General features: G+C 37.6%; 1 protein-coding gene across 5 annotated transcripts in view; it reads right to left on the bottom strand.

The window, feature by feature from the left end:
* TTC8 (tetratricopeptide repeat domain 8) overlaps positions 1-12,379 on the bottom strand; it is a 57,913-nt gene that overhangs the window by 32,874 nt on the left and 12,660 nt on the right. For 3 of the 5 annotated variants that reach the window (XM_032878599.1, XM_032878601.1, XM_032878598.1), the window contains exons 2-5: positions 4,736-4,856; positions 3,602-3,665; positions 3,335-3,494; positions 3,030-3,119 (exon numbers count right to left, since the gene is read on the bottom strand). In XM_032878599.1, the coding sequence (XP_032734490.1) occupies positions 3,030-3,119; positions 3,335-3,494; positions 3,602-3,665; positions 4,736-4,856 (435 nt within the window). Of the gene's footprint in view, positions 1-3,029; positions 3,120-3,334; positions 3,495-3,601; positions 3,666-4,735; positions 4,857-9,906; positions 9,937-12,379 lie in introns of all 5 variants that reach the window. The other 2 variants (XM_032878600.1, XM_032878596.1) reach the window with 1 other exon arrangement.

Here is a 12,379-nt window from a genome sequence, read left to right as displayed (position 1 = left end):
ATAGAATATAAACTGGAAAACTCAAATAACTAAACAGTGTTTTTCATATTACACATACTATTTTACTAGAAAGAAACAAATGAAAAGACCAACTTTGGAAGTGCCCAAAACAGATTCAGCCCGTTCTATTACACACTCTACATATGTAGTATAGTGATTATGATATTGATAATGACACTTTAGACATGGGGGAAATCTGGAAGTTCCTTTTGAAACAAAGTAGAGCTTGAGTGTAAAACAGGCTGTGTAGATGATGACTGTAAGACCCATTACTGTGCTACTTCCCTCAGCTCATCTGGATAAGTAAGCATTTACTGAATTACCCCTTGATGGTATCACATTCGTTCATAAAGCCATTACTGTACACTTGCAAAGAGGCTAGTGTATCAAGGTTATTACCAGAGAAAACTTAAGAAGCAACCAAAGAAAGAAGTCAGGACCAGGCCCTTCTTTTAAAAACGATACCTAACCCTCCATTTGTTCTGTTATAAAAAAGAAAAGTTAAAAGTGTGGTTGGTGCTACCATTGCTGTGAAATGAAACTCATTAGAAATGAGTTCCAATGAGGAAAGGTGGATCAGAAAGATAGGAAAACTAGGCATTCTTTCTTTTTTCTTTTTCTTTTTATTTTTTAAGATTTTATTTATTTATTCATGAGAGACAGAGAAAGAGAAAGGCAGAGGCAGGGGGAGAAGGAGGCTCCCTGAGGAGCAGAGAGCCCAATGCAGGGCTCAATCCCAGGACCCTGGGATCATGACCTGAGCCAAAGGCAGATGCTTAATGGACTGAGCCACTCAGACACCCCTTACTGGGCATTATTTCTACAACACACTAAAAAAGCACAAAATCTAGTTCAGTTTAAGTCTATTAACATAGGCCAGGTCTGTTCTGGAAGCATCTGAGTTTACCAGAGTGCCTTCATGGGTCTGCACTCCCTGGACAGAAAACAGCAATGGGGGGCGCTGTCAGGGGTGGGGGAGCAGGTGGCGTAGTCAGTTAAGTGACTGACTCTTGGTTTCAGCTCTGGTCATGATCTCAGGATCATGGGATCGAGCCTCACATCAGGCTCCACACTGAGTGCAGAGTCTGCTTAAGTTTCCCTCTCTCACTCTTCCTCTGCATCACCATCCCCCCATCTCTCTCTCTCTCTCTTCTTCTCTCAAATAAATAAATCTTTGTAAAAGAACACAGCAATGGTACCAACTAGCCATCCAGCCACCTCAAGTAAATGGCCTAAAAGGGCAGGGGAACTAGATATTCCATATAAGTTCCTGTTAATACTCCATTCTCACAAAGGGAAATAAGTATAACTTCACAATTCTGCTAAGTGTAGTTGACCAGATTGCTTTCAAATAAGAAATTAAGAAAAATGTCATCAGTGTTATTATAGGATAATTCCCTATCAACTGACATTTCTTTTTCAGATTTTAATTTCAACTCTGTATGGCTAACAACCACTCTTATATTCCCCAGTGTTTGACATTTAGTAAATATGTTAAACACCATTAGAACTAAGATTCAGAATGAACTCAGCACTAATGCACAGAATTCACAAAAATTATAGCTACAAACCTGGGCTAAGCTTAGGCCAGTTTCATCACCAGCTAAGTGCTCATGTCTCTGAACTATTCCAAACAACTCCAAGTTTATCTTTAGACTGAAAAGGTCATGGACCTCTCAGGCTCTTTTTCTCTCTCTTTCTCACTCTCTCTTAACATGCATACACACACTTACTTTCACTCTTTCTCTTTAATTTAAAGGAGCATCTAATCTATTTTTTAAGATTTATTTATTTATTTGAGAGAGGGAGAAAGCACGTGTGCACATGGGAGTGGGGAGGGGGTAGAGGGAGAAAATCTTCAAGCAGACTTCCTGCTAAGCACAGAGCCAGATATAGGGCTCCATGTCCCGACCCTGAGATCATGGACCTGAATCTAAAGGAAGAGTTGGACATTCAACTGACTGAGTAACCTAGGTGCCCCAAGCAACTACTCTTTGAATAGTTAGAATTATTAACATAATTCTCCATAAGGATCACTCAGGCCAGATAGGGACATTGAGATGCCTGCCTAATTACAAATTAGAAGTACATATTTTTTTATCTTCCTTTTGACAGTCCTAAAACTCTACAAGGATAGCAAATCATTTTTCTGAGAAGAGTCCAAGATGAAAAAGAAAACACACACAGACACGGATGACCTGCTAAGCTCCCTTCCACAAAGATGATTCTGCCTATCTGCTTTCTTTGTTATGAATTGCTATTCCTTTATCAACAATAGCCAAACTAAGGAGAAAGCCCCAATGTCCAATGGCTGATGAATGGAGAAAGAGGATGTGGTGTGTACACACACACACACACACACACACACACAAAGAAATATTACTCAGCCATCAAAAAAGAATGCAATCTTGCCATTTGCAGTGATGTGGATAGAGCTAGAGAGTGTTATGCTAAGTGAAACAAATCAAGTCAGAGAAAGACAAATACCATATGATCTCACTCATATGTGGAATTTTTAAAAAGATGAACATATGGGAAGGGGGAAAGAAAAAGAAAAGGAGAGAGGGAAACAAACCATAAGAGACCCTTGACAGTTCAGAACAAACTGAGGGTTGATGGAGGGAGGTGGATGGGGGATGGGCTAGATGGGTGATGGGGATTAATGAGAGCTTTTGTTGAGATGAGCACTGGGTGTTTGTTGTATGTAAGTGATGAATCACAGAATTCTATTCCAGAAACCAATATTGCACTGTATTTTAACTAACTAGAATTTAATTTTTTTTTTAAAATTGCTGTTGTTTATCAGAGGAAAAAGAATTTCCTATAATGATGGTATATAGACTTTATTTCCGATGGACTTTTCTTAACTCAAAAGACTAAGAGAAGTTTTACGTAGTTCAGTAATTAAACATTTCCATTTCAATCAAGACACCACCTTTCCTTCACCATTTTTTTCTATTTCCTGCAATGTTGTTATGATAATATATCTAACTGTTACTTCATAACATACAATCATTTTAAATACATACCTTTGCCAATTTAGGTTTCTGGGCATATTTTGTTAAATTCAGTCTAGATAAGTTTATAAAAGGCCCATCAGGACTTGTAAGCATGGAAGCCTATGGGGGAAAATGACAGAACAAGATCTGAAACTTTCTCTTGAAACATAAATTGAGTTTAATGAGCATAAAAATTACAAAGGCAACAAAAGTAAAAAAAAGAATCAACTGTAAAAAACCTTCCATATAACCTTCCACTATAACAAGAGCAAAAAATGATATACTATAAAGTTACTTTGGTAATAGAAAACGGTGGTAAAGCTGTCAGAATTTACCGTTCCCAGCCTGATAAATCTTCCAGATGAGCTGGTGATGGGGCGAGCTGTGTAGGCAGTTCTGGGAGTTCTGATGGCCTGCTCCATAGTGCCAGGCCTTCCGCTCTGTGTGCCAGGTCTAAGGAAACCTGTAATGGGTCTTCCAGCTTGAGTGATTGGCCTGTGGAAAGTGTACGTTGTGAAAATACAAAGAAGGTCAATAAAGGAAGATTCTCCTACAGGCTCGTCACTATTTAAGGATAGAGGGTATGAAAGAGAAGTGCATACCTGATAGCTGGACTAGGCCCTCCCGTCTGATTAGTTCCAGGGAGTTTCAAAGATGTGCCAGGGCCTATGAGATGAGATGGCAAATTCAATTACTATATGAGTTACTAATCTGTAGAAACTGTCAGCTAATGTAATTTTCAGGAATGCACTGGTCTAGTGAAAAGGACATTAATAACAGGAAATGTATTTTAGGGAAGAATGTGTTTGAGACTGATACTTACTGAATATCTATTATGTTATTTTATGTTACCACATGTAATCCTCACACTAAGTCTGAAAGACAAGTAATATTCACCCATTCAGCAAAGGCTTAGAGGGTTAAGCAAAGAGGTCATCCCGTTAGTAGAGCTGGGGTTCAAACTAAGGCTAGCAAGCTCCAAAGATACTCATGGTTTATTTCTGATACAAAATCAAGAATTTAGACATTTTAGCTCCAAAAGAGCAAAACGATGGGGGAAAAAAGTTCATTTTTAACATGAACCACATGTATTTTTTTTCCTCAATTTTCATTTAAAGCTTTAAAAGTTATTATCTTTCAAACATATAAATGGCTGATAACTGTTATAACTATCAAATTCCAGCAAGACCACCACAGCAATCACTCAATACCATTTGCACCAGCACATCCGTAAGCTGGGAACCTAGAAGTCCCCTATAAGCTTCTGTGACGACACCAAGAGGCATTCACGGGCCAGCGTATCACCCCATCACTTCACATCACGCATGAGAGCAAACCACCTTCAATTATTACAGTGATCATTTTTTTTTTAATAATCCTTTTAGAACACTTCTGCTGTTTGGGTGCTTCTGGTGTTTCCACTCTGAGATAAACAATCTTCTGATAGGTTAGATAAGCAGTTCAGCTAGAATGCCTTTTAAATATAAAATTTTTTAAATGCATAGTATATCTTTTATTGAAAAATGGTTTTATACATCAATCTCATATCTTAAGTTTAAGATAATATAATTGAATTGAGGAAGGAAAGTCTTTGTATTGTATGGCAAGATAGAGACCATTTACGTAATAGAATGTTTTTTCATGTATATAATGTCGTATGTTTCTTTTATATACAAAGAGTATTATTCTTCCTCCTAATGGCATTTCATTTACTTAAGGGAAAAACCAATACTTACGTGGAACTTGAGCAATAGCATTTTCATCTAGCATCATTTCTGCAATTCCTTCCTGATTTACATCAATTTCATCTATGTATACCATTTCAGTTAGTGCTCGTGCCTTTAAAATCCAAGCTGCCTATAAGCGTGGATAAAATAAAGCATATATTAAGTAGTATTAGAAGTACTGCCTACAGAAGCTTTATTATTGTCTAAGTTTCCATTGGGCCTGTTTACCACTTAGTGCATTATATTAATTTAAATAGCTACGTCAAGAAACTAATAAAAGAAGGCAAAGTCATTACTAATCAAGAAACATCCATTAGATCAATTAATTACCTAGTAAATAAAAGTGTTGTAATTACCTGGTAGTCTTCTAACATGACTTTTTATAAGTAAAAGAAGATCTTAAGAGAAAATTTTACTAGAACAGTAATTTGAAAACAAATTAATAAAGCTACGACCACAGTGCTCTTTCTGCCTTCCCCCTTCAGGACCAGAGTCCATCATGAAGACCTTCTCGATGGTTTAGCTCTAAACCTACTTCCCTCTTGTCTTTCTCACAGAGCATTCTCTTTATACTCCTATTATATGTACTTACCATACTCGAGAAAATGTAATTATTGGGCATAGGTTAGCCCTCCCTTCCCCAGAACACAATCCTTTTTACCTTGTTCAGTTCTGAATTTTCCGTAACACCTACAGTTTTTGCACACATTGGTATTCCAAAAATGTTGACTTGAACTAAGATCAATTTCTCCCAATTCCCAATAACTAATCAACACAATCTTGGTTGCTTTGGGATCTAGCCAGTAGAAAACCTGCTAGAAAGTGGAGGTGGGGGAGATAGAAAAGGCAATTAAGGATTCTGGAAAATATCAGCTTTGTTCTACCTTGAGAAATTAGATGTCAAGGTCTGCACAGTGAAATATGTTCTTAAACATTTAAAATGGCTTTATCAGAAATGTTTACCTTTCTGCTTCACTAGAGAATAGAAGCAAAGAGCAATAAAGCTTGTCCAGTGGAGGAGCTGGGAAGAAGGCAACTCTTGAGCAGAAGCACAGAATTGACTAATAGTACAGAGGAAGCAGCAGCATGGGAACTTGGGGGATGGTGTAAGGAGGGCTCACACATCAGGCTGTGAAGCAGACTGAAGGAAAGGCAAAGGGACTGAGAGAGGAACAGATGAGAGCTACAGAGGTCCAAAAAGTCCTCACATCAAGAACCCAAGATGCATTCATCCACTCATGCACTCAGTCCATATCTACTGAACACCTCCTAGTTACATGGCATTGGGCGAGGTTCTGAAAAGGAAACACGAGAAGATTAAAACTTGGATCTTAATTTCCCTGAACACATCACCCATCTGAATTAAGTGTCAAGGCAAAGCAGTGCATGATAGGTGACAGGTTTGTGGTATAGAAAATAGTTTTATAGGAATTAAAAAGCAGAGATCCTTTTGTGGGCTAAAATAATTGGAATGCATATAGCAGACAAAAATTTTTAAGGAAAGAAGAAAATCTTTATGCTTTCACTTTAATGGGAATAAAGAAGGCTGCCTTCATTGCATACTTAGGTTCCTAAAATGAAATTATATTTGGTTAGATGATTGGCTTTTTAGGCTTATACTTTCCTGGGTAAGGTTTATTGGATTCTCATCAGATAACTTACAATAAAATGTTTCAACTGTGTGGATTTAACACAACTGAATGAGCAGAACACAGAATCAAAGAATTTGTTAAAAAAAAAAATCAATTCTAATTGGAACTGCATCTAACTGTGGGAGCCACTAAAGTGTGGAAACAATTGGAAGTTTTCAATCCTCAAAGATCAAGGAATGTTGGCAGATCTATACAAGTATGGTCAGGGAAGTCATCCCTCGCTTGTACTAATGGTTTAATTTAACTTCAAAGATGGAAATAAGTAATCCTGATTTATCTTGAGTCCCCACGGCTCAACTGCCCTGCAAGCATCTGATGGATTTCATTTCTCAAGAGGGTGTTGCTTCTTCAGCAGCCTGGTGGACAGGAAGGACTGCAGCATTTTCTTTGAAACAGTAAAGCAAGATGTGGGCTCCGTTGGTTCACTCCCATATTACTAGGGAGCACCTGCTACCTACATGCCAGGTCCTGGGAACAGAGATGAGTAAACCACAGCTCTCCCAGCTCACACGAATTTCAGTGTTGTTGGAAAAACACAATAATGAAAGTCTGGAGCATACTGTGGGAAGGCAGAGAGTGGCACCCAGCTGCCTGGAGGGTGGAGGAAGGGTAGGAGAAAAGAGTTTCATAGTGGCCAAGACTGGAAAGCATGTGATAGGCAAAGCAACGGGACCAGGACAGGCTAGCTTGAAGGCTCATGACAAGTTTAGCAAATCCAAATTAGTTGGGATATGGTTGAATCAGGTTCGGGCTGAGGCAGCAGTCAGAGAAGAAACTGGAGAAAAAGGCAAAGGGCTGATGACGGACCCTGGATGCCACAGTGAGGTATATGGACTTTCATCCTGATGAGGAGGAGCTCATGAAGCTTCAAAACTATTACTTGGAGTCCCAGTCAAATCTATCTTCTAAAAGCCATGTTCTAATTATTATAGTATCATTTATATATTGGGCATTAATTATCCCTGCATGTATCTTTTTAACAATTTGCATGTACCTACTGTTACAGACTACTCCATCATGCTTCCTGACATCCATCTACCTACTATTAAATATTAAGAAGGTGCAACTGTTTTTAATATTAGGCTAAGCAAAATAAAAGGAAGTAAATCCACTGTTCCCTCCCCACCAAATGAATAAATGCTTCACATCTTTTTAAAAACGTGATTCCATAAGAATTCACTTTTTAAAAAAGGTAAAGAGATCTATATTTATTTCAGTTTCTGGAACCTAATTCTTCAGAAGTAGAAATAATGATGGGAATCTTGTATATTTAAAGATCTATAATAAAATCTATTTAACCATTACTTAATTTTAAATTTCATCAGTATTTGAGAATATTAATCTTCCTGATTTTCCTTCTGTCCTAACAAAAATGACCTTGAAAATCGCATACCACTGGTTGATTAAACATCAGACTGTATTCAAAGAACTGCTCTTGGCAATGTGAACAATTCTTAGGATTTTGATGAAAACAGCAGATGGAGCTTTGGCTTTAAAAAAAAAAATTAAAAATTTTATTTTGGAAACAAGCCAAGTATGTTTTACAGCCCTAAAATCCTCTGTTGAAATTTAAAAAAAAAAAAAAAAAGTTCAAAACTAATCAGTGATTAAAGTAAACTGCATAACAAAGCGTAATGGATGATCCCAAACTGCCCCTTGGATCTGCATAAAAACATAAATTGGTATTATCAGATAATGTTTAAATTGTTACTAAATGACAGGGCCATGTAGTAAATATACTTGAATACCCATCCATTGGAAGTACTGTGAAATCAACAAAAATCATAGAAGTGTCGGAACTTTTCTCAAGGGAAAAGCACAGATTCTCCCAATCTAAGCAAGTAATCATCATGTCAGTTATGTCCTTCTTTGTCCGAGAAACATAATCCCATCTCCTTCGCCTACTGAGGCAGTCTACAGGACATTACTCTTGAGGTATTAACATCAGGGAAGTAATGCTTTGCTTGTACTATCTTCTGTGAGGTTGATCCAATTTTAGTTATGAAAATAAACAAGGTGAAAACTCTAGTGAATGAGCAAAACATGTTTAAATTGTCCTGTTCCTTTTAATACAGAATTTGAGGCCACTCGTTTAAGACATAAAAGAAACAATTTTGTTAGGTTATTATTAGAATAAGGCCACCAAAGAACAGTGTGTCTAACCTGATTGAGCCATCATAAGAATCAGTAACATTTGACACTCTGCCTACTCTATGAAAATGAAAAACTGAGGCACAAAATATCGAATTGTTATTGTGAAGCCTCATTTATTTTGAAGTTGTAAAAATGTGCAAAGGAGGAAGGCAATATGTGTGAATAATGAGCTCAAAAGAATCCCGTCAGACTTGTTCCCTTTTTATTCTTTTAGATCACTATCCAGTGGATAATTCAGTCTACAGTAACGGAACAGAAAACAATACTAAATACAGATCCTTCATCAAGTTCCTGCGCTGGCTGGAAAGTTTCAAATGCCATTTACAGTTTTAAAACCATACAGTGCAAATTATTGGTGTTTTAATTTAATTTTAACAAAATCTTCCAAAATTACTGAAAACAAAAAACACAGTACTTACTTTATTTATAATTTAGGTCCTTCTCAAACTAATTGTGCATATATTATGCAAAAAAGTTCTGTACCATCTATCAATTTGGTAATGATTATAAACACTGCAGACAATGTTTAAATTCTTTTCAAGAACAGAGTGCTACCTTTTAACCCATTTATGTGCTTGTTTACTGCCACACGGACCTCTATCAGAGTACTTTATATCTTGCCTTCTTCTACAAGTTTGCATGATTACTCACATGAACCACATATGAGGTTCCAAACTGTTTATTTACCTAAAAACCACTGTTACAATTCTCTGTCACGTGGTGGGGCAAATACCTGGAAACACTGAAGCTCTCTGATTTATAGCACTTTCTTCTCTTCACCCTATTCCCAGACCTACTAGAAACCCTCGGAGTTAAAAGCTTCACCTCCTCTCCTTGGATTCCCTCCAGACTCATTCACTGGGTCTCATCCAGTTAGCAGGTCTCTCTGGCCACCTTCTATCCCGCAAGAATTTGGTAGACATGGCTATCTGGCCAGTAGTGTTCCTTCCTTTCTTCCTCATGGTGGCAGGCACCGCTCTCTAAAACCAAGCCCTTCCCAAGCAGAGTTAGCCTAATCTTTACTCAAGACACTGTCCTATCCATCATGGTCTTTTTGGACACCTGGGGTTCTGCTGACTTCTTGGCTTGCTCGCTTTCTAAGCTCCTGATTCCCCTTGCCTCCTTCTCTAATTTTCTCATCCTCTGGTCAATATTGGTCATTTCTATTTAAACTCCAAGTCTTAAGACCATAAGACTACTCATCCAAAAATGTTGGAAATATAATACTTTACATAAAAAGGTACAGAACGTCTGGTAGAGATGGCTAATTTTATAACAGCACTAATAGATATGCAGCAAGTTTTCTAAACTATAGGACGAAGTAAGCAATTGAAATTATAGTATTCTCTAAAGGTTGCTAAACTAAACCTTTACCTGAGACACTGGCAATTCAGGATCTGGTTCCTGGAAAGCATTAAGAAGGTAGTAAACATTTTTAAGAAATACAGTTTCTAAAATAAAGTCTTAGTGACTAATTAGGTATGCATAGGTGGACTCAAACTCATTCAGTAAAAATTCAAATATTAACTTTAATCTTTCCCCACAACTGTTTTCAAGAGTTTTGGATATACTAATACTAATATTGGTATTAGTGTAAAACTAATATACACTGACAAGTGCTGAATTTTCTCCAAGTAGGAAATTCTAATTATTCTAACCTCATTTAAAGCACAGAGAAGTTATCTTAACTACTTATTTAATGAAGACACAAAATCTCAGAAATTACAATAATTTTACAACTATACCAAAGGAACATTTCTTTATACTCAAAAATAAGTTCATGGTGGTTAAAACATTCAGACTTTAATCACTTGGGGAGGAGGAAGAAAATCCACATACTATAAACCCTTCTGCTCCACATATAAATAATGGGATTAGTGCCTGAAGATAAAAAATTAATTCTCACTGTAATGCACTCTGAGAAATGTTTATAAATAGACTATGTCACATATATTAGTGTCAGGTGTTAATAAACTCAGGGTTTTTTCTGTTCAAACTAAATAGAAATCCACTGGGAAAAAGTCAGAGTTGTAACAAATATATTTAACAAAACATCTACATTTATGTATCTACAGTTAGCAACCTGCACTGAACACTCAGTTGGCGGCATGTCTTATTAGGGAAGCTACTAAGAAACAAAATAGAAAAAGAAAAAGAAAAGATCCTTCCTTGCCTTGCTTTCTATAGCTCTAAAAGCCAAAAGAATACTCTAAATATTTTTTTAAGAATATATTATGCGCACAAGCAATGTGTAAGCCATCTGGTCACCATACAAAGATAAGCAATTCTGTAGCATGACACCCAGTAGGAACATGAGAGGCACAGGTTAAGCTAGGCTAGAAAAGCAAAGGCCTCAGAGGGTGGGATTTAGAGAATATTTGGAAAGCAGCTGAACGAAACACAAAACAGCAACTAAGAATACATGGCAATTGGAGGTTTTCAATTCCAGCGTGTATAAGGAAGATCTGGAAAAGTACAGATTGCTTAGAACTCACAGTCCATACTTAAACATACTGATACAGGCAAAGAGATGACAGAAGACATAACCCTGTCTATTCTTTCTTCTGTTTATTTGTGGACATGTCTGTATGACACATGTCTCTCATTTAAGTCTCATAACAACCACCGGCGGGAGGCAGGTCAATGTTCTTATCCATTTGACAGATCAGGAAACCAGTTCAGAGAGGTCATATAATTTGCTCAAGGTCACACAAGGAAGCCAGAGCTCTTCCTTGCCAGCACATCTTGGAGATTAAAAAATGACTTGGACATAATAAGGCAGGATTGAAGCATAAAGTGTACGAGAGTACAAGATAAGTCCATATAGAAAGGGGAGAAAACGTTAACCAGAGGTGACTGCAGATAATACTTGGAAAGGAAAACAAAACAGGTATAAGAGCTAGAAGCCTCTAATCGTTAAGTAAAAGCTGGATGCCTGTTATTCTGCCACAAGCAAGAAGATGCTTCCAGTGGCCCAAATTCAAACCACCAGCTCAGCCTCGGTGTTCTGTTCACTGATAAAGGTCTTTGTGCTCCCTGGGGTTCTTCTGCTCCACAAGAACACATCTGTGACTTACCACACAGGTAAAGCATGTGGGGAAATGACAAGCGATGAGAGGGTCAGAGAAGACAATGAGAGGCCTAGAGGATGGGAAGGTGGACAGATAGGTGAGGTTGCTTAGATGGGAGAAGGAGAAAGACAGAACCAGAAGTGAGGCAGAGAACACGTTAGTCCCACAGCATATCCCTGACATAGCTGGTCCCCTGGCTAGGTGCTGAAAACATTCTATGAGGAAGGCACACAGAGTTATATACCTTGCAGTAAAATGTATCAAATGCTATATTCAAGTTAGGGGCCAGTTAGATATGACTTAAAGGGAGAGGGGGAAAACAGAATACATGGAGATAAGAAGGGAGTCAGAGAAAAGGGAAGGAGATTATTCTGGAAATTATTGAGTACCAGGGATCTGTGAACTATATTCAACATCACTTTGTCATCAATTTCACTGAACACTTTCCTCACAGGTGCGTTCCAGGTTACCAACAATCCTTTCAGAAAAATATCAATGATATTGATCCTGCATGGAAATTGCATGGATCCTGCATGGAAATCTCTCTAGCTATCTAGAGACAATAGCAGCTAACATTTGTGATCACTTACCATATTTTAATGAACTGAACCCTCACAACAACCCTTTGAGGCATATTATCCTCTCCATTTTACAGATGAAAAAACACTCATCTGTATATAAGCAGTGTATACAGTTGAAATGCTGTTCAAATAGGCAGTATTTGAACCCAGACACTCTGGATCAAGAGCCTGAACTTTGCTGAGTATATGAGATCA

The sequence above is a fragment of the Lontra canadensis genome, unplaced genomic scaffold (genome assembly GCF_010015895.1).
Source record: "Lontra canadensis isolate GAN:19392208 unplaced genomic scaffold, GSC_riverotter_1.0 scaffold64, whole genome shotgun sequence".
In the NCBI taxonomy this organism is placed as follows: Eukaryota; Metazoa; Chordata; class Mammalia; order Carnivora; family Mustelidae; genus Lontra; species Lontra canadensis.
The sequence above is the reverse complement of the archived record's forward strand: the minus strand, read 5'-3'. Positions and strand labels throughout refer to the sequence as shown.